The sequence below is a fragment of the Gobio gobio genome (genome assembly GCF_949357685.1).
Source record: "Gobio gobio genome assembly, chromosome: 17".
In the NCBI taxonomy this organism is placed as follows: domain Eukaryota; kingdom Metazoa; phylum Chordata; class Actinopteri; order Cypriniformes; family Gobionidae; genus Gobio; species Gobio gobio.
In genome coordinates, this window is record NC_137110.1 from 41,051,087 (window position 1) to 41,073,639 (window position 22,553).

At 38.9% G+C, this 22,553-nt stretch overlaps 2 protein-coding genes across 4 annotated transcripts; one reads left to right on the forward strand and one right to left on the reverse strand.

Annotated features, from left to right (window-relative positions):
* Positions 1-764: 764 nt before the first annotated feature.
* klf1 (Kruppel like factor 1 (erythroid)) lies at positions 765-4,170 on the reverse strand. 2 transcript variants are annotated; one of them, XM_079840200.1, is made up of 3 exons: positions 3,849-4,170; positions 2,647-3,523; positions 765-1,773 (listed from the first exon to the last, which is right to left on the reverse strand). In XM_079840200.1, the coding sequence occupies exons 1-3, from the start codon at positions 3,912-3,914 to the stop codon at positions 1,598-1,600; spliced, it is 1,119 nt and encodes a 372-aa protein (XP_079696326.1). In that variant the 5' UTR covers positions 3,915-4,170; the 3' UTR covers positions 765-1,597. The 2 variants fall into 2 exon arrangements, with proteins under 2 accessions (XP_079696326.1, XP_079696327.1); XM_079840201.1 differs by having other exon boundaries at positions 2,647-3,505; positions 3,849-4,161.
* A 4,243-nt stretch (positions 4,171-8,413) lies between these two features.
* On the forward strand, positions 8,414-21,786 carry LOC307140593 (alpha-1B-glycoprotein). Of its 2 annotated transcripts, none has more exons than XM_079840202.1 (10): positions 8,414-8,767; positions 9,157-9,420; positions 11,425-11,766; positions 15,912-16,196; positions 16,272-16,301; positions 16,403-16,498; positions 16,701-16,731; positions 19,587-19,636; positions 20,973-21,007; positions 21,277-21,786. In XM_079840202.1, exons 1-10 carry the CDS (start codon positions 8,710-8,712, stop codon positions 21,367-21,369), a joined length of 1,284 nt encoding a protein of 427 aa, XP_079696328.1. In that variant the 5' UTR covers positions 8,414-8,709; the 3' UTR covers positions 21,370-21,786. The 2 variants fall into 2 exon arrangements, with proteins under 2 accessions (XP_079696328.1, XP_079696329.1); XM_079840203.1 differs by having other exon boundaries at positions 8,679-8,767; positions 11,428-11,766.
* The last annotated feature ends 767 nt before the right edge of the window (positions 21,787-22,553 follow it).

The window sequence follows — 22,553 nt, forward strand, 5'->3', positions numbered from 1 at the left end:
ATCATTTGACACAATGCACTTATTGTGTACAGAAATGTTTTTACATTGTACTTACATTTAAAAAAATACCTGCATGTAATTACATCTCTAATTAATTTCTGTAGTTACATTTGTAATTACACAGTTGACACTTCCCTTACACCTAACCCTACCCTTAAACTTACCCATACCACCACACCTGTCCCTAACCCTACCCGTATCCCACCTCAATATCAGCAAAAGTATTTTGCAATACAATTTGAACACAGTAAGTACATTCATTGTACTTATTTTTTGATGTAAGTACATAGTACTTAAGGCCACCTAATTTAAAGTGGGGCCAAAAACCTTAATGTGTCCAAACTTTTGACTGGTATGTGATGTGTTCTAATTAGCTCAGCTAAATTGATATTTGGTTTCTCTTTGCCTCTCAAACAGGTTTACAATTCAGCCCCACAATGCATTGTGTCCTCAGATGCTCCCTTAGTGATCACATAAGTGCATGTGTGACGTGTGTCTGACGCTCAAAACATAACCCAGGCTAATTCCAGGCTACTTAATCTCAGTTGTATCCCCCCAGACAGGTTTAACAGTGTAAACCAACTATGGCCTTACTATGGCCAACAGATCTTTTAAACCTTGCTTGCCTGTGTTTATGGTGTGCATGGTTTGTGGTAACTGTGGGTTTACTTATATACGTTATGATTCACATTTATCCAGTGCATTGGAGCAGTATCTGCATGGGCGCCATGCCATCTGTTGGTTGGAAAGAGACTTACCGAAAGGACAGAATTGTAGTTGCTTTATTATTGAATAAGATCACAAATAGATCATATATTCAGTAAAACACTAAATGCTTCACAAAACACTAACATTATTATAAAAAGCAAAATATATTTGTTTTTGTCTTGATAGTATTTTGTTATATAAATAGCGATATTACCATTACACATGAAGACTTTTCTGACTTTTGATAACAGAACTTCCGCACAGTAAGGACTATAGACAATAAATAGGAAAGTAGATGAAAATATTAAATCAAAATTATAAAGAATACTCATGGCTCATGGCTGAACAGCAACACATATATATATTTTTTTATATAATTTTATGTAAAAATCACACTTTAAGCTACATACATTTCTGCATATTTATGTACATGAACTCATTCCAATTTATATTTGTCAGGAATTTCCTTTATGGAACATTACAGCAATGTCCTGCCAGTTAACTATTTTACTTTCAATAATATAATTTTTCCACTTTTCTCAGTAAACTATTTTTGATAGGTGGATTTCAATTAATTCTTTACCGTTTCCGAATTCATACAGTTTAGCTAAAGGGTCCAGATTGGAAATAAGTCTGATGTTTTTAAATCTGTTTATGATTACGATTTAATTTGAAAAAAAAAAAAAAAAAAAATCACCAACTCATCTCCTTTATCACATAATGTACAGTATGTACATGTCAGTTGTATGGTCATGTCATAGTGCTAGTATACTTTTATGTATAAACAATGGCCAGTTGAACACAGGTCCTCTCATATTCTCTGAAATGCCCTCATGGACTAACCTCTGTGTGTATGCATTTAGTATTTTTCTGTTTTGTTTGTTTGCCCTCACACATGTCTCTTCATGTGTAATGCCAGGTGGTCGGAGCGGCTGAAGGCTCTGTGGCAGAGCATACACTCATATGGCTTCTGTCCCGTGTGTTTTCGAAAGTGTCTTGTCAGCTCGTCCGAACGGGCGAACTTCCACCCGCAACCATCCCATGTGCAGTGGTACGGTTTTTCACCTGAGGACATAAAAAAGGTAAAGAAATGGGCTAAATTTCTCATGTCTCATGTATATTTTGCTTTGTTTTGTTTGTCTATGAAATTCTGATCCCAATGTCTTTACACATTTTTCTGTGCAATCATTTGCAGAGACCTTATTTAATAAAATGTTTTAGTGGTATTGTCTACTTCAGAAAACTCCGCCCCTGAAAGGCTGTAATTGGATGCTTTACAGGTCAGTCATATGTTCTTTTTCTCTCTAAAGGTGCAGTCAAACTATAGGCTTTAAACACATCAAATAAATTCGGACACCACAATGAATACCAGCAACAGGATATGATGTCACACTAGGGTTTGCACATGTTTGAATGGAAGCAAATGAAGAGCCAAATCTCTTGCAGTGTTGTTATTGTTGAAATAAAACTTAAACATTGTTTGCGATAATTGAAATATAGTGGAAATAAAAAATATATATTCTTTTAAAATTAGAAATCAAAAATGAAAACTGCTGCCTTGGCAACTAACTACGGTACAAAATGACAAAAACTGAAATAAATTAAAGCTACATAGAACTAACCTATAACCTACACATACATACCATATTAACATATAAATAATACTAAAATAATATTGATCTCATGTGGCCTGGGTGGTTCTTGGCCAGAACTAGCAGCAGTGAAGCCGTAGTCAAAAGTCTGAAAATGCAATTTTCTACTGAAATGAATTTGTTTTTGCAGATTTGTAGTTAAAAACATGCCATGTGCTTTTGTTGTTGACAGTGCAGTCTAAAAATGCTGGGTTGTTTCAACGTTACATTTTTTACCCAACGGTTGGATTTGTTCATATTTGACCCGAATTTGGGTTGAAACAAACAGGTGTTAAAATCACATTACCTGTGTGTGTACGGAGGTGTGCTTTGAGATGAGAGCTCTTGGTGTAAGTCTTATGGCAGCCTGGGTATTCACAACTGTGTACCGTGGCTTTCCTCTTCACCATCCCTCTCCGAATGCGCTTCCCCTCCAAACCTGCAGGTGGCACTGTGGAGTCAGGCACCATGGTCTGTGTGGACAGATAGTGGTTGGTTGGCTGTCTGTGGACGTAGTTCACTTGTTGTTGGTAGAGTCTGGGGTGCGAGTAGTTTTGGATGAAGTTATAGTGTTGGTGTGGAGGAAAGACCAGTGTGTCCATGGCGATCCCAGACGCTTGGACATATTTGGATTCGGGGAAGGGTATCAGAGGTGCAGGCTGAGGGTAGTGTCCAAAATCCCACGACTTCATCTTCCCCATGCTGCTTCTCTCATTTTCTCTGTCCATGTCATTAGCAACAGGGAAACTACTAAAATGATGGGGGGTTTCTGGTTGTGAGAAGGATTTCCCGGTTTGCTGATGCTGTTCCAAGTATCCTCCGTTAAAGAGGTCAGGCAGTGAGGAACTTAAGGTCTCTTCATGAGGAAGCAGCTCAGCCAGTGAACTTGTAACAGACACTTGGTGTCTTGTCTGGTCCCTCAGTCCATTCAACTCCTGACCCTGGTAAAGATCAGGCCTGTGAACCTGGTCCTGAGGCGCTGGCCTTTGGGGAGTGTAGTTTTGAGAGATGGACCGTTCAGGTGATGCACTGGCCCAGTCAGACAGCAGGAACTCCATATCCCAGCATCCCTCACTATCATCATGGTCTTCATCTGTCAGAAACTGTGACGGTTTGTAGTTGTCGTTGCTTTGGTGTAGATCCTTGCAGTCCAGATCCAAACCGCCCTTTTCAAAATTCCAAGCCTTTAGAGTCATCAAATATATTTAAAAATGTATATCTACATTGATTGATTAACCAGTTTTTAATTGTGCAATCATCTAAAGAAACTACAGTACACAAACATCTCTTTTAGGTCATGTATTGGAGAAGTGAGTGGGTTTTTAGTAGCATTTTTTTTCCATTGCTCTTTGTATTATACACTCAAAACTAGTCATCTGTCATATTAAAATGTTATTTCATAAGATCAATGTCACTGTATCAAAATGAACTATTACAGTTGTGATTACCTTAATAAAAGCAGTATTTTATCCAAATTTGTTCAAGATAAAATAACTGAAACAAACATACCTTCATGTTTTCGGAGGCGTTGCAGAAGTTTGAAAACGAAGGCAATACGGCTTGAGTCACAGCCATCCGTTTGGTGCCCTTTCAGCATTTATTAGATACAGAAATAATTTTCTAATGTCGCCCAAAGAGGCAAAAATATACGTTGCCTTTTATGTTTGTCTAAAAATACTTGTGCAATAGACAAAGGGCAGGAACCCAGAAATTAGTGTTAAATTCAAAAGATATTTACAAAAATAAAGTTCACAGTGGCATTAATGCTGGTGACTCTTTCCCCTCTTTCTTTCCCCCTCTCTTTCCCCCTCTCTTTTCTCTCTCTATCAGTGATAAACTTACGTTTAAGACCCCTGACAGTTGTGATTGTGGGTGGAGTTTAAATTTGAACCTAGAATTTTGAAAGTGCATTGCAATTCAGTAAGTTAAACTTGACCAAATTAACAGAATGAAGCTGTGTGGCAAAATACATGTTCATCCACAAATATCCCTGCTATGGTTGTTCACTGTTTCTGAGGGACTTTTAATCTTAAATGAAAGAAGTTTTAATATAATATTAATGTATTAACATAAAATGTATATAATATATGAATATCAATATATTATTAATGTAATTTATTATACATACACTCTAAAAAAAAAAAGGTTCTATATTGCACCAAAAATGGTTCTTGGCTCGTAATCATAGGGGAACCTTTTTTAGTGCTATATAGCACCAATTTTGGTGCTTCAGTGGTTCTTCAGCGGTTCTTCAGTGGTTCTTCAGCGGTTCTTCAGAGGTTCTTCAGCGGTTCTTTGACTAAGGTGCTATATAGCACCTCTGAAGAACCACTGAAGCACCAAAATTGGTGCTATATAGCACTAAAAAAGGTTCCCCTATGATTACGAGCCTTTTTTTTTAGAGTGTACAGTAGTTTAATTGCTATTAATGGTCAACATAAACAAAAAAAATACATTTAAAAAATGTCCAAAATAATATTTAAAATAAAATAAAAGGAATTAAATGATGTTGAAATTAAATACAAGGAATTTAAAGTAATGATAATAAGGAAAAAATTTAATGTTATTGAAATATAATAACTATATTATTTAAATATTAGAATAGAATAACAAAAGTAATATAAATGACTATATATGCTGACATCGAAAGTTAAGATGAGTGGAACATTGTTTGCAGAAGTGAAATACAATGTCTACATTTACGCTCAGAACTCTAATTTCATGCGCTACATCTCTCCTGAAACACATGGCGCACATAAACTCAGTTCTGTGTCTGTGCCAGTGTGCGATTCTCAGAAGGCCGGTGTTCAGTAGGTGATTATGTTCTGGAGAGCAGTTATCAGTGTGCTTAGGCTGATGAGAGGCCTCCTGTCCTGTGTGAGATAATAGGGCTCTGGGTCCCTCTGATGCCTCTTTCGCCACAGATAACAGCACATACACACATTTACAACGTCAAACCTTGCTGCTGAGATGCCTTTGTTGAAAGCAACTGCATTGACTCATTTGAATGGGAACACATCATTTACCTATGCATGGGCTTGTGAGGACAAAATACACAATCAAACAGGGTAAGGCCGCTCAAATGAGTGGCTAAATAAACACCAGCAGATCAGTATGTCAGTAAGAACTTGAAATCCAACTCTATTGATTATTCCTGCTTCTTGAGTCTGCAAGGTGAACTGGAGCACAGCCTGTGTGAAAGAAGCAGACAGATTATAACAAAAATGTCCTTAAAGGAGGAGTTCACCCAAAAATTTAAATTACCCCATGATTTACTCACCCTCAAGCCATCCTAGGTGGATATGACATTCTTCTTTCAGACGAATACAATCAGAGTTATATTCAAATATGTCCTGGCTCTACCAAGCTTTATAAAGGCAGTGAATGGCAGCCCAGAATTTGAAGACCAAAAAGTGCTTTCATCCATTATAAAAGTAATCCACATGGCTCCAGGGGGTTAAAGGGTTAGTTCACCCAAAAATGAAAATTCTGTCATTAATTACTCACCCTCATTCGTTCGACACCCGTAAGACCTCCGTTCATATTCGGAACACAAATGAAGATATTTTTGTTGAAAGCTGATGGCTGAGAAAGGCTTCAGATAGGCCTCCATTGGCATTCAGTACATTTACACTCCCAAGACCCATAAAAGGCACTTAAAACATCGTTACAAAGTCCATCTCACCACAGTGGCTCTACAATAATTTTACGATGCGACGACAATAGTTTTTGTGCGCAAAAAAAAAATCTAAATAACACCTTTATCCAACTTGTTCTTATCTTCCGTGTGTGCCTCCACGACGCATGCGCGAGAATATGACGTAGCGCCAGCGTTCGGGAATCCATGAAATGCACACTTTAGCCCGATTTTGAGAACTACGCCGAGACCTAAAGCACGATCAATGTAGAATTCAACAGCTTAGATACGCGCGTCTTCCTCTGCTTGTAAACAAATCGCTTCTGGGTCATGTGTCCGAACGCCGGATTTGCGTCATATTCTCGCGCATGCGTCGTGGAGGCACACACGGAAGACAAGAACAAGTTGGATAAAGGTGTTATTTAGATTTTTTTTTGCGCACAAAAACTATTGTCGTCGCATCGTAAAATTATTGTAGAGTCACTGTGGTGAGATGGACTTTGTAACGACGTTTTAAGTGCCTTGTATGGGTCTTGGGAGTGTAAATGTACTGAATGCCAATGGAGGCCTATCTGAAGCCTTTCTCAGCCATCAGCTTTCAACAAAAATATCTTCATTTGTGTTCCGAATATGAACGGAGGTCTTACGGGTGTCGAACAACATGAGGGTGAGTAATTAATGACAGAGTTTTCATTTTTGGGTGAACTAACCCTTTAATAAAGGCCTTCTGAAGCGAATCGAGTTATAAACACGTTATAAAGTAAAACATCTAGCTTCCGGCGGACCGCCTTACGTATTCAACTTACGGAAAAAAAAACGTAACTGCCGTGACGATGGCGTTGGACGTAGCGGTAGCATTTTTTGAGAAGCGTTAAAATTTCTCCGCAAGTTGAATACGGAAGGTGGTCTGCCAGAAGCTAGATATTTTACTTTATAACGTGTTAAATAGGGATATTTTTCTTACAAAAACCCATCGATCCGCTTCAGAAGGCCTTTATTAACCCCCTGGAGCCGTGTGGATTACTTTTATATTGGATGGATGCACTTTTTTGGTCTTCAAATTTTGGGCTGCCATTATAATACTTGGATTAGCCAGAACTTTTCTTAATATAACTCTGATTGTATTAGTCTGAGAGAAGAATGTCATATACACCTAAGATGGCAAGAGGGTGAGTAAATTATGGGATAATTTTCCTTTTTGGGTGAACTATCCCTTATTATTCATATGGATTCGTTTTATGATCTCTTCATGAACTCTTTGAAGTGTCAAAGTGGTAGTTGTGTAGCTGTCAATTGAGGGACAGAAAGCTCTCAGATGAATGAAAGTCTTACGGGTTTGGAATGACATTAGGGTGAGTAAGGATGACAGAATTTTCATTTTTGAAAATCCTAAAAAGACATCTTCACAGGTGGAATCTCATAAAGTTGGTTGAGAGAATTCTTAAGAGTTTGCACAGCTGTGATCTATGCAATAGTTTTTTCATTAACATATTTTCATCACTATGAAAATCCCCATAGTTCCATTTCTGTTATTTCATGGTTTGTCATGCCTTTACTGTTATTCTAAAATGAGGAATATAAAAACAACAAAAAATACACAGTGTTCGAACCTTTCTCTGGAGCTTTATATATAGCTGGGTAATATTTTAGAAATGTTTTCAGCGGCATTCTGATAAACGTAATTTTTCCTAAAAGTACTTTCAGGATATTGCATATAATATCATTTTACATTTTTAGTAGCTTTATGATCACCACATCAGCATTCTGTTTTTTTGTTTGTGCATTTAACCACAAGACTAAAAGACTGATTATTTTTAGATTATCACTACACTTTGGGTGGATCAGATCATTGCCTTACTATTGTGGGAAACAAGTTTACATTTCAGAAATAGCCTATGAATGTAATGCAGAAGGCTATTATGAAAGATAAAAGTGTTTGTTGATTGTGAAAGATTCATATGAATGCTAGGTGTGACAAAAAGACGTCATTTTACTGTGGGTTACATGGGCTCAAATTACTTCAAAGGGGGTCAAAGGTCATTTATGAGATGGTTTAAGTATGGATCCAATAATTTGAAAGTGCTCAATGATTAAGAATTTCGGACAAAGGGGGACAAATGCCCAAGACAAGAGAATTGGCAATAGTTGTTTTTCCTGTCCGTGTGACTCTGACAAAACCATCAAATGACCACAGTTCCTTCCAGCTGTTGTAAACATGATGTTAGATAACCACATGTTCAGGGCTGAGAGGAACGAATAAAACCATACTGGTCGACTCAACTTGGATATTGGGAAGAATGCATCCTCCTCAATGTCTGTGTGGCTTACGGTCCTGCTTACTTCAGAGCTACACGCATGCACACTTTAATGGACAAATTTAAGTTTGTTTAGAAGGAGAGGACACATACATAGATGAGTGAATTCTGCACATGAATTTCCTGTCATTGTCATATGCAGTATTAGCTTACAAGGGCCACTCATGGGAGTGTCTTTCTGCCTTTCTTCTTTGATGTGATGGAAGGATGTGGTTTTCTTAAACATATGAAACATGTTCGTTGGTGTTTTTAAAGCGTGCATGAGGAAGTTTGCGTAAGTGAGTGGGAAGGGAGGTTCAGCTAGTGGTAATTGTATGACTATCAAGGCATAAAGAAAATTGGTCATAAAACGCACAGATCTCTAGGATTCTGAATAGCTGTGAAGAACCTGGAATATTTGGAGTTCAGCATTGGAAGAATGTCACTTTGTGGTTATTTCCTCACAACTTTGATCATCCTCAAGCAGTGTTCTAGTGGTAAGGGTGTTCACATTTCATATTTATATTTCAATACTGTAATCTAAATCACATAGCAAATCACAGTGTTCTTTGGCTTTTTACTGTGTACAAAACATTGAGTGTAAACATATCTAAATATGTCATTAGAGTTACATTTCAATATGGAATACTAAAATCATGTTTTTTTTTGCATTTTCATATACTTTTTTTCAGACATGTTTGGATATGCTGGCTTTTCATGTTTTATTGTTGTTATATTTAACTTGAAAAGATCTAGACCAGTAGTAATTTCCATGCTGGTCCAGTTCACCTAATCTAGCTGGTTGACTAATTGACCAGACATGACTATGAATACTTGAGTTGTGATAATTATGTAACTAATACATAGTCTTTCATTGATCTTTCAGCTGCTGAACTCTCTGCCCCACCGGCTCCTACCCTGAGCCAGACAGCCGTCAGAGGCTCATATGTGGAGTTGATTTGTCAGGCTCCACAGGGTTATGGTGGACTTGTATTTAAACTTTATAAAATTCGTGAACTGATAGACACCGTAGAGTATTCGACCAAACGACAAAGTTCTCGCTTTGTGCTTAGGGGAAAAGATACAGAGAAAGAGAATCTCTATTGCTGTCAGTATGGAAACAGCATGTACAGTTTCTACATGCAGCCAGGTGAGTATTTATATTATATTATACTATAGCCTGGTTTCACAGACAGGGCTTAGATTAAGCCATGATTAGGCCTTAGTTCAATTAGGACATTTAAGTAGATTTTATAAACCTTAAAGCAGTGTTACTCATTGCGCGGCTCGCGAGCCTCATGCGGCTCGCATGGCAGTACATAATACGGTTAAATGATCATGCAGTCAATACATATATTTCATAAAAACAAGCAGGGCTATAACATAACCCATTAAAAACTCAAAGTGTCTGCTCTGTTACAAACAATTTATATAAAAAAAACCCAGCTACATTACAAGATGGAAATATAGACTTCCAGCATTTAACGCCGAATGTGCTGTTATTTATCAACACGTTCTCATGAAATGCTTATATATAACACAAATAGTATTTATCGTGCGATTTTATACGCCAAAATAACTTTTTACGTGCATATGATACGCATTGTCAACTCGGTTGAGTGGTGTGGGTTACGCGCCAGCACCATGAGCACAGACAGCGCCGCCAGAATCGAGTTCTCTTTCGCTCTTGAACAAACTATAACACACAGAATTATGCCTAAATGTCCGTTTTGTCGAGTATCCTCATAAGCACAGTTTTAAATTAGTTAAATAACATCTAATAAACTTAGAGTTGTGAGGAAATGACAGCGTGTCAGATCCGCATCATGTTCGGTAGCGGCAGATCTTAAAGGAACAGCAGCGACTAATGATATCTGTTATTAATAGGACTGCAACTAACTATTATTTTGATAATCGATTAGTTGGCCGGTTATTTTTCCGATTAATCGGGTAAAAGGCCCTTTTTTTTTTTTCTTGGCAAAACAGCATTTTCTCCTCACACAGCCCCTGAAAATAGCTAACTTCCATCAACATAACCAACGTGACAACCTGCTTACAGGGAGGGTGCTGGGGACTATTTTCAGGCGCTGCCTAATATCATTGCGTCTGCTGCACCCTTGGTACGGCAGCAAACTTCCTTGATCATTACGCAGGAATGAGAGTATAGTTCCTAGCCATATCGGCCTAGAAAACTGCAACTTTTCATTTTCCGTCGGTCTTAGTACGCGATGTAACTACGGAAGAGTCAAGTTTTAAATAGGAAAAATATCGAAACTCTTTGGTCATTTTTGAGCGAGATGCTAATGGTCTAACCAGATTCAATGATCTATGCTAAAAGTGTTACCGACAGACCCGGAGATCGGCTGAATGGATTCGAAAACGGTGAAACTCAACTGTTTAACTCTAGGGGAGTTTTCAAAAAAAGCGACTTGTTCCTTTTAAAAAAAGCATTACCGGTCTTGAGACAAAACAGTCGCACTGACATATTTTGTCTGGGACTAGGCTTAAGCCGGGGGGTATATTACCTTACATTACACTTTATTTCGATAGTCCACTTTAGACCTTCTTCTAACTATAAGTAACTTTACAACTACATGTCAACTAACTCTCATTAGAGTATTAGTAGACTGTTAGGTTAGGGTTAGTAGAATAAGTTGACATACTTGCAAAGTTACTTATAGTCAGTAGAATGTCTGTTGGAGGAGCATATAAAAAATAAAGCATATTAAGCAGACAGTCTACCAATACTCTAATGACTGCTAGTTGACATGTAGTTGCAAAGTTACTTATATTTACTTATAGTTAGTACTAGCATGTCTAAAGTTGGCAATCGAAATAGTGTTACCTATTAGATCCTGCATGAATCTCTGTTGTCACATCAGCTGAGGCACAGGTTTAGTATTGGTAGTTCACAGCTGTGTTGTAGCGGGAAGTGTTTTGAGGTCAAAGAGGTGTGACGGTTAAATAAACTGCTCATTCCTAGCTGAGTTGAAACATTCTGTTATAACCACCAAACCAAGCTACTCCACCCAGCAGTGCTTTAAATCTTTACGTATTTCAATCAGTATGTCAGTATTATCTGACATCTTATCTTTAGTTTTGCACAAATGTATTCTAAAATGCTCCGTGCTCTTGACTTTCTTTGTTCTTCTAGAAGTAGTTTCTCTCAGTCCCCTGCCGTCCCCTCACTTGATGGTCGAGCCTTCTAGTGGGCATGTAACGCCTGGTGAGACACTGTCATTCCATTGTCAGGCTCCTCCTGACCATTGGAAACATCCCCCAGAGGCTTTCCTCCTGCTCCGGAGTGCCAAAGGAACCTCAGGCTCCATTGTCGCCCCAGCCAAGCTGGTGTCTCAGTCCCAGGAAGCTCACTTCAGTGTGAAGACAATGGGACGGGAGGACAGTGGGGAGTACGTCTGCCTCTACCAACTCAAATTGCCAAAGACGGGACAAGTGAACTCCACAGCCAGTCAGCCGGTACACATTACTGTCATTGGTGAGGAGAAAACTGTCAGATTGGTGCTATTCTGATTACATTTCATGTCCATATTGTATTGTTTTTAAAAATATCTTGAATTTGATTGACAACTAAGGCAAGCGTCACTATTGATCTATGTATTGCATTTTCCAAACCCTAGTGAGCTGCCTATTGGGGCAGAATTTCAAGGCATCATAGGTGTATAACTTAATTATATCCTGTACGGCAGAAAGCAATGTCAAAATGCACTACAGCAAGCTCAGTCACGGCCAATTTCCCTACATCATGTTTGAACCATAGATTCAATGGCTGTTGACATCTCGCACTGATAACGTCATTTGGAGTCTGTGGAGTAGCGATCGTGAGGTGGAGCTGCAGTATCAAGGTCCTGCCTATACTTTCGCTCCCACAGACTCAATCGCAAGAACAACTGTCAATCATGTTACACCCCTTTTTATAGCATCAAATAACTAACTAAAACCAAACTTATTGGAAAAACAAACCCTTAAAACATTTGTCAGTGTGATGAGAACTACCTAATATGACCATAAAATGTATACAAATGAAATTATTTGAAGTGTAATTGGACTTTTTAGTTTGGTTTGCATCCCATTCGATGGCAGGCCGTGGACGTATCATGTCCGCATTGTATTCATTTTTACACACATGCATACTTATAAAACGTACGTTCAAAAAGTTCCATATTGAATGCAGTACATACTTAGCCTAGAAATCTTGACGCACCCTAGCGGCAGCAAATGTAATTTGCAGCCAGGGGTCGTCTAGCAACTCTCCGTTGGCTTGCGAGCTGGAAAAACCAAACTCTGGTCAGGCCAATCACATCGTGTATCGAGTCGGTGGGCGGGCTTAACATAATGAAGGCAGAGTTGTGGCGGTTCAGCGTGCTATACTTGTAAATAAAGAAGCTGGCGAACAGCGGTCTTTCGAAACGGCTTTGGCCGCGACTCTGGAAGACTTGGAGTCAGGCCCGGTTCCAGAATCAAATCACTGAGGGTGCTTCTGAAATTACTGAGGGTGCTCTAGTTAAGTGCAGGCTAAGCAGCGGCTCCACCACAGCAGTGTACAGTGAGAAATTCATGATTATTAATTTAAGTCATTTACCAATAATTGGAACTTCAAAAATATTTTGCTGCAAATTGTCTATTAATCTATTGGTCTGCCTTTACATTGCTTTAATGCATTACTAGCCTTTATGTCATCTTCCTGAGAACCAAAAAGATCATTGGTCATTTTTTTTTTTATTCCTATTGTATATGCTATATCCTCAGCTCTGTAGAGGACACCAGAACACATTTATTGAGAAAATTAAAAGACATGAATAGACAAACAATGGGATTTTTTTTTCATTCACCAATCAATTTTTATGCTTCAAGTTTTTTTAAAAATCTAAACTTTGTATAAAGATGATTCTCAATGTTATGAAAGATACTGAATAATTTGATATACCATTCCCATTCTAGGCAATGCATCTATACATTGTATCTAATTTGCATATTAATGTGTTTTGGGACAATGTCATGTTTTCATAAGTATGTCTTGTATTTCATAAGAATATCCAGACTTAAAACTGCGTATGTTGTCAGAGAAATTCGCTAAATAATGTCCTCTACAGAGGTAAAGCCTCTATTCTGGGTCTCACTCTCAGGAGGTTATTTCTGTCTCGTGCAGGGTGGCATTTATATTTAGATGGTCACTTACGGAACTTTGCTGCATGCTATTAATAATAATAATAATCTTTATTTTATATAGCGCCTTTAAAAAGAGAATCTCAAAGCGCTTTACAAGCATAGACAGATAAAAAGCACGAGATACATGTAACACAGACAAAAAATAACAATACAAATTTATACATAAAAATGTATACATAAAAGCCATTCTGAAAAATTTTGTTTTAAGAGCAGTTTTAAAAACATTAAGAGAATTTGCCTGTCTGATCATCATTCCAAAGTTTAGGTGCACAAGTGGAGAAGGCCCGGTCACCCATAGAGCGTAGACAGGTAGAAGGAACAACTAAAAGACCCGAATCAGAGGAGCGGAGATCTGGTCTAGGCGTGTAAACAGTTCAAAGTTCGGATAGGTAATGAGGCGCCAAGCCATGAAGGGCCTTGTAAGTAAGTATGAGATTTTTAAAAGCAATCCGAAACCTGACAGGAAGCCAGTGCAGTGACTTCTAGCAGCCGAATTCTGTAAAACTACCTTAAATAAATTAGAGACCCCAGCCAGAAGAGCCTTGCAATAATCAATGCGGGAAAATACAAAAGTATTAATCAACTTTTCCGCAACAGAAACAGATAACATGGGGCGTAGTTTTGCAATGTTTCTGAGGTGAAAAAAATAATTTTTGACTGTCTTTTGGACATGTGGGTCAAATGATAAATTTTTGTCAAATATCACCCCCAAATTTTTTTATTTAGCTTGAAATGTTTAGAGCAACATGACTGGATTTTTTGATTTGGTGGGGTGAACCAATAAGCATTACCTCTGTTTTATCACTATTGAGACACAGATTTTTACCTCAGATATGCTGGTTTCAGATTTGGCCGTCGGTTTTATTCAATGAATGACTGTAGTCTCGAAAGGGAGCCAAGATCGCTACAATCACTAAAATACTGTTGCTTTGTCAGTTCATCGCAATCTCACAAAGTTTCGTTATAAAAATTTTGTTCAAGTTGTCGACAAAAAAATCTTACTTACTTACTTTGTTTGGTAATGAGAGGTTTCGCGAGCCTGCATTAACTCAGCACTGAATAGCGTTTTGAGCGGTGATATTCTGATCACGTTCGAGAGATCAATAACTATATCTGTGATTGGCTACATTACTCGCCGCTGCAAAAACACACTGTAAATAGATGCATTTGACGCTCTCCAGAGCTCGGACACAAACACATGCAAATCTGCCAAATCTGTTTCGCCAGTATTATTACAGTATCAACTGAGGGTGCTTTTGCTTGCGTTTGAGGGTGCTTAGTCTTAGTAGAACCGGGCCTGCTTGGAGTTAAGCTTTTCTTTGAGAAAAGAACAAAGCACGGCACTGAAGTCATTCTTAAGGAAGAAAGATATGTGCAGAGTTTTGCCGACCGGATACAGCGAAAGTTTAATCTATCAACTAGCTCCGCTTCACCTTCTTCGTTGCTCTGGTTGGTTGTAGTGCTATCCTATTGCGTGCAGAGAGAATTTGAAAGACAACCGTTTATCCCGCCCCTCTGATTGAGCCCTGCCAATGGTGTGTTTCCAGACCCAACATCTTGATGTGGGTCTGGCTTGTCAGGCTAGTACATACTCTGACAGTATGGGAATTCAGATGCAGATAGGGAACAAATTCAAGATTTGAATGATAAATATACATATTTTATTCAACATTGAGAAGTATTGATAAAAATAGTTTTTAATATTAAGAAATGTATTATTTTACCCAATATTTGCGCATTATATGCTTAGAGTAATGTGCCATTATCTTGGCAACATGCTAATGTAATGGAGGCCAGTTAGTAAGAGCTGTGTGAGTAAACCTCACTCCTCTGGCCTTAAGAGGCGCACTAACAAGTGATGTTAGAGACTGCGGTCTTTAGCATCCTGGTTAGAGTGCCGGCCTCCCATACCAGAAACGGCGGTTTGAATCCCGCTCGGAGAGGTGCGAGGTGAACCAGAGGGGTCACACTTTAACAGCATGGTTCCTGCCTGTGTTGAGTGCTCCAAAATGGTTGTCACATTTACCATTGTTTAGTGAATTTTCATGAGTGAAACAAGTCATTTCATAAACATACCACATGATTGGGAATTTTGCATGAGGTTGAAAGATTTCTCCATACAAATTTCATACTGGGTTTGCCGAGTTGACCAAAAGAAAGCTGCTTGGTTTGAAAGTGACTTCAATGTGAGCTGTGCTTCATACATTACTACCCTTTTGACAATAGCCTTTCTGGCACATGAAATTTCATCAAAATGTCTCTAATGATTCACTTTATGAAGTTCTATGATTGTCAAGATGCTGCCTATGTTGGCAGTAAGCAGAAAGGTATCTCACTAGCTTTTGGAACAGAGCTTACTAAGTGTTAAACTTTGGCATGTAACCCGTCTAGCACATTTGTGCTATTAAACAAAGGTTCTCATGTATCTGTGTCTGTGCGTGTTTCCTCTCACAGAGCTCCCAGTCCCCACACTGTCTTTGTCTCGGCATGAGGGCGAAGTTCTGGAGTGTGTGGGGTCACCCTCATACCTACAAGACAGCCTCTTCTCTTTATTCCGTGTGGGTGTCCTGTCACCTGAGGCTACCCATCAGGCTTCCCCGACCCAACACAGTGCTAGATTTCCCATACCCACTCATTATGAACATGGTGCAGAGTATCAGTGTCAGTACAGCGTGTCACTGGACAACTACCGGGCGTATTCTAAAATGAGCATGCCAGTAACTCTCCCATGCATTGCAGGTGTGTACCGAATGTGATATATCTCATTATGTTATATAAATAAGACTCTAAAATCTTTATTGCATAATTTTTCAGGGCACCACTCATGCACACAGACCTCTACAGGTAATAATCAAGTCTTAATGTGGATTTGTTTGCCACCATAGTAATGCAGCAAATCTAATATGCCATGTTCTCCTTTTGTTTCCATACACATCTGTGGAAAGGCAGCACAGACCTGGCTCTTATTGTTGGCTCTGTGTCTGCGGGTGTTCTGTTCCTCATGGCGGTGTTACTCCTGGGCTTTGCCGTGCACAGACATAGTGAGTCTTATTTTAGTTGCTCATAAGTTTACTTTGATTTAGTCTGGTCTCTCATGAACTTTAATATTCAGTGATTATCTTCTCAATCCATTTAATTAAACACTGGAACAAAACAAAGTGAAAACACCTTGTTTGTTTTTCATTCATGCATGTAATCCTCATTAATATATATTGCATTGTAATCATTATAATTTTTTTGCAGTCAAAAACACGTCAGAAAGAAGGAGAAAAAGGTGAGTCAATACTGGAGCGTACATGATATTTTATTAAAATTACTTTTACATTTATTAATTTGGCAAGTATTTTTATCTCAAGTGACTTGAAGTTCATATACATTTGATCTGTCTAGCAATTATAAGTTATTATTACCATTCAAAAATTTGGGGTCTGTAAGAATTTTTTTAAAGAAGTTAACACTTTTAAACATTTTTTTTAGAACTTTCTTTTCATCAAAGAATCGTGAAAAATGGATCATGGTTTCCACAAAAATATTAAAGGGATAGTTCACCCAAAAATAAAAATTCTGTCATCATTTACTCACCCTCATGTTGTTCCAAACCTGTATGAATTTCTTTGTTCTGCTGAACACAAAAGAAGATATTTTGAAGAATGTTTGTAACAAAGCAGGTAGAGCAACCATTGACTACCATAGTAGGGAAAAAACTACTATGGTAGTGAATGGTTGCTCTCTCTGCTTGGTTACAAAATATCTTCTTTTGTGTTCAGCAGTACAAAGAAACTCTTACAGGTTTGGAACAACATGAGGGTGAGTAAATGATGACAGAATTTTCATTTTTGGGTGAACTATCCCTTTAAGAAGCACAACCGTTTATGACATTATTAGTACAAAATGTTTCTTGAGCAGCAAATCCGCATATTAGAATAATTTTTGAAGGATCATGTGACACTGAAGACTCGATTAATGATGCTGAAAATTTAGCTATTTTAAATTATATTAAATAGAAAAAAATCTATTTTAAATTGCAATAATTTACAATGTTGCTGTTTGTTTTTGCTGTTAAATAAATACAACCTTGGTGAGCATAAGAGAAAAAAACATTGAAAAAAATCTTACACACCCCAAACTTTTAAAGGGGGGTGAAACACTCAAGTTTTAGTCAATCTCATGTCAATCTTGAGGTCCTATAAAGTAGTATTGCATCCTTCATATCTCCGAAAAGTCTTTAGTTTTATTATATTTATAAAAGAAAGATAGGCTGTACCGAGTCTTTCCGAAAAAAAAACAGAGCGGCTAGAGGCGTATCGTGTGGGCGGAGCTAAATGACGAGCGCACGCAGCTATAGAGCAGAGTGACACACGTCATAATCTGAAGACCACGCCCACCGGGGGGGGAAACAATCAACCCGTCTCCATTGACTTTGTATTGCGTGAGGCTGCCTCCTTGTCATTTCGGACTTATAACAAAAAACAGAACAATGTCTAAAAGCTGTTATGTGACAAAGTGTACAGCAAACAAGATAAACAAAACCCAGAACCAAAAACCCAGAAGTTTTTAACTTTTAACTTTAAGCTGTTGACCCAAAAACGAGCTTATAAGGACACAAAAGAGGATAGAGGCAATTTATTTGACTTAACAGTGACAAAATGTTTACTGCACACATATTGCCTGTATCCACTTTTATCTCCTTAAACGCTCTGGGTTTTTTTTTTGGGTCGACAGCTTATAAAACTTATTTCTGTGTCACCTTGTCACATATCAGCTTTTAGGCATTGTTCTTTTTTTTGTTATAAGTCCGAAATGACAAGGAGGCAGCCTCATGCAATGCAAAGTCAATGGAGAGCGTTCGATTGTCCCCCCCGGTGTGGGCGTGGCCTAAATACGCTCTGTCTCTATTGCGTTGAGAGCGTCTGAAAGCTCTGACATCCTTAAACGTGGAGGAAAAAACGTTATCCTAAATAAACCATTGAGATCAATCAGATTTAGCCATACATATATGATCCAGAATCAGATCTAGTGGCTGAAATTGAACAGGAGAAGCAGCAACCACGACTACAGCAGGACTCCATGTGGTATGTACTGTAACTTTAACTGTATATATTTGCTTAGCGGCTTGTCATGCTCGCGAGTTTTACAACATTTGTGTGTGTTTACTCATGATTTATGAGGACATAATTTGGTTTATAGACTGTATGCGATTTAATGTTAGCAGTAGCAGAGGGAACGGTTTTGCACGTCAGACTAGTGCATGTTTACATAGAAAAACAATGGAATAGTAGCGCATTTGAATGAACGAGTCGATAGCTAACAACACAAAGACATTTGAAGCAGTTTTACTCACCGCCTGCTTCCAACACACGACCGTGAACCTTAATCGCTGGGACTGCTCCATCTTTCAGCATTAGACGAGCTACAGTTGAACTGGGGCTTGTTTATAAACCATTGTCGCCGAAATTCAGGGAACAACAAAAACACTTGCACAACTCCGTTGCTGCTCCGGAAAAACAAACACCATCCACTGTCCCATTAACGCTGGGTTCTCTGAAAAGCTGTGCAGGGTTGTCTTGCCCTGACAACCAAAAATAAACATCTTTGGTGACATTGTTGATTTCGTGAAGTCCTGTGACTGCAGCGCAGCCGGCTTCCCTAGCATTAGCTCTCTCGCTCTAGCCGCGCGCGCGCCCTTCCGGGAGAAGTGTCCGTACATTCCGTACAAGGATATTCCGCCCTATCTGACGTCAGATATACCCATACTCGAAAAAAACTTTCCGAAACTTATGAGAAACCGGAAGGAGTATTTTTGGCACAGAAATACTCCATCCAACGTCCAACTTTTTTTATTTTTTAAACTTTGTCCATGTTTAGGATGGGAATCCAAGTCTTTAACAGTGTAAAAAAGCTCAGTATGCATGAAACAGCATTTCACCCCCCCCCCCCCCCCTTTAAAGAGTAGCGTATATATCTATAATAATTTAAATAAATATCTGTATAAATATTAAAAACACTTACTGTATGTTGATAATTATACTATTATTTTTTTATATAATTATTTAAATGATTGTATTTTTCTAAAAATGAGTAATATGAATGTTATAAAAACAATAACATGTATAATAAAACTTTCCATAGAGAACAAGAAAAATTATGGCTACATGTTCACTCCAGAGATCATATTCCTGGTAAGTCATTGTGACAATCTCTTCAAAGCAAGTATCATCCATTTGCTACTGCGCATATACACTGATCAGGAATAACATTATGACCACTGACAGGTAACGTGAATAACACTGATTATCTCTTCATCACGGCACCTGTTAGTGGGTGGGGTATATTAGGCAGCAAGTGAACATTTTGTCCTCAAAGTTGATGTGTTAGAAGCAGGAAAAAGGGGCAAGCGTAAGAATTTGAACGAGTTTGACAAGGGCCAAAATGTGATGGCTAGACAAGCATCTAGTCAGAGCATCGCCAAAACTGCAGCTCTTGTGGGGTGTTCCCGGTCTGCAGTGGTCAGTATCTATCAAAAGTGGTCCAAGGAAGGAACAGTGGTGAACCGGCGACAGAGTCATGAGCGGCCAAGGGTCATTGATGCACATGGATAGCGAAGGCTGGCCCGTGTGGTCCGATCAAACAGACGAGCTACTGTGGCTTAAATTGCTCAAGAAGTTAATGCTGGTTCTGATAGAAAGGTGTCAGAATACACAGTGCATCGCAGTTTGTTGCATATGGGGATGTATAGTCGCAGACCACCCAGGGTGCCCATGTTGACCCCTGTCCACCACCGAAAGTGCCATGGAGCAATGGAAGAAGGTGGTCTGATGAATCCCATTTTCTTTTACATCATGTGGATGGTCAGGTGCGTGTGTGTCACTTACCTGGGGAACACATGACACCAGGATGCACTATGGGAAGAAGGCAAGCCGGCAGAGGCAGTGTGATGCTTTGGGCAATGTTCTGCTGGGAAACCTTGGGTCCTGCCATCCATGTGGATGTTACTTTGACACGTACCACCTACCTAAGCATTATTACATGTACATCCTTTCATGGAAACGGTATTCCCTGGTGGTGGTGGCCTCTGTCAGCAGGATAATGCGCCCTGCCACAAAGCAAAAATGGTTCAGGAATGGTTTGAGGAGCACAACAATGAGTTTGAGGTGTTGACTTGGCCTCCAAATTCCCCGGATCTCAATCCAATCGAGCATCTGTGGGATGTGCTGAACAAACAAGTCCGATCAATGGAGGCCCCACCTCGCAACTTACAGGACTTAAAGGATCTGCTGCTAACATCTTGGTGCCAGATACCACAGCATACCTTCAGGGGTCTAGTGGAGTCCATACCTTGACGGGTCAGGGCTGTTTTGGCAGCAAAAGGGGGACCAACACAATATTAGGAAGATGGTCATAATGTTATGCCTGATCTGTGTATATGTGCATATCCCCCATTATTACATCACATGTATCTTATTTTGCCTTCAAGTTGATTGACTTTCTCTAACCATGGACTTATTTTCTCATCAGAGCTCACTTTGGAGCGTGTTGACATTGGATCACTGGTATGCACCATTTCAAACCTTCTCTTGTGATTCCCTTTTCAAAAGGCCCACTACAATAGTATCTCGTATCTCGCTCCAGTACTAAGGTTACCAGTATGCTGATTTGTTTTAGAGAGGAAGGAGACCGAAAGAATAAGATCACAGAATAAGATCGCTTTGCATAATGCAGTGTTTTACAACATCCTGTTGCATTATGTCCGCTGTTAGAAACACTATGTGACTTCTCACATCTCTTACATGTTTTTAATATGCATGTTTCCAAACTACAGGGCGTTGGAGGGACGCTTAGAGGAAGACCCTCAGATTCAGAGGCTATCTATGACTGTCCCATGACAACCTTTAAGAACCCTTCATTTTGCTGATTATCTATCTGTCTGTCGCCACATTTTGTTTGTCATATCCTGTATACTGTGTTTATTTAAATGCGTATTTTTGAATAATGTATGAGTAAACAATCGTCTATTGTAGTTCTGTAGTATTTTTCACCGAGATATGAATTATTCTGTCAGCAGGGGGCTCTGAACATCCAGATATACTGTGAGATTGATTGTTAGTTTAGAGCGCTGGTCATCAAATCTTTGCAAATCATTTGATAGATTGAATCACCTGAAACTAAAAAGTGAATGCTTTTGTTTGTTTCTTTTCACAGCTTACTTATTTAGTTCAAAGTAGTGCTTAAGAGCTGTTCCTCTTGTCTTATCACGAAACCTGAAAAGGGAACCATTTATTTGGAACTACATTCCTGTTATGAAATTAAACATCTATTATATGATAGGCTCCCTATGTCTTCACATGGTCTGTCCTTACTGAAACTCTGATTATCAAACCATAAACCATTTACAGCTCTTTTACAGTCATCTACAGATGATCTGGTTGAATGAAGTTTCTCTGCTTTGTTCTCTGAAGCACCTTTGTACAAAACAATGCCAGTTACCAGACTTCTGTAATCAAATACTGATTATATGTTGTGGCAGAAACTAGCCTTACGTCACTAATCATATTCTGGTTAACTAAGAGTAGTTTGTCACATATTATTTGTCTTAAAGGTCAGTTAGACTAGGCTCATTGAAGACTGAAAGCAATGGGCTCCTGGCATATTTGAAATGAACATTCCCATACAGCCTTCGCTAAATTGTGCTGAGAAAGAGTGAATGAATAATTCACGGGCAACTAGAGGGTCAGTAAAGTGTGTGTGTGTGTGTGTGTGTATGTGAGTTGTGATCTCACTCATGACTAATCTCGCCCTGGCTCGGACGTTTTCTTTGTACCTCTCCTACAGTACCATTATCACCATGGCGACACATTTGAATGCCCACTGGCGTGTGGAGTCACGACAACCGTGTATTCATACCTCACAGCACGGGCTGAGCGGGTTAGAATGGACTGTGATGTCATTAAACAAGCAAAGGGTTTCGACATGAGAGCTAGAACATCGCCCTCTTTAAGCGTTATATTTAAAATCAAAGCCATAGATACGGCGTGAGCATTACATCCTGGTCATTGTGCCTATTGTGAAGTCAGTGATCTACTTTCGGACTCCAAGTTG

What these genes read in the sequence shown, in the direction of transcription:
- klf1 (XM_079840200.1), bottom strand. Translation starts at nt 3,914, where the DNA reads ATGGCTGTGACTCAAGCCGTATTGCCTTCGTTTTCAAACTTCTGCAAC. An exon ending in ACGCCTCCGAAAACATGAAG is followed by an intron (nt 3,524 to 3,848) that starts GTATGTTTGTTT and finishes ATGACTCTAAAG; the next exon opens with GCTTGGAATTTTGAAAAGGG. An exon ending in ACACCTCCGTACACACACAG is followed by an intron (nt 1,774 to 2,646) that starts GTAATGTGATTT and finishes TTATGTCCTCAG; the next exon opens with GTGAAAAACCGTACCACTGC.
- LOC307140593 (XM_079840202.1), top strand. Translation starts at nt 8,710, where the DNA reads ATGTCACTTTGTGGTTATTTCCTCACAACTTTGATCATCCTCAAGCAG. An exon ending in AACTCTCCCATGCATTGCAG is followed by an intron (nt 16,197 to 16,271) that starts GTGTGTACCGAA and finishes ATAATTTTTCAG; the next exon opens with GGCACCACTCATGCACACAG. An exon ending in TCAGAAAGAAGGAGAAAAAG is followed by an intron (nt 16,732 to 19,586) that starts GTGAGTCAATAC and finishes AACTTTCCATAG; the next exon opens with AGAACAAGAAAAATTATGGC.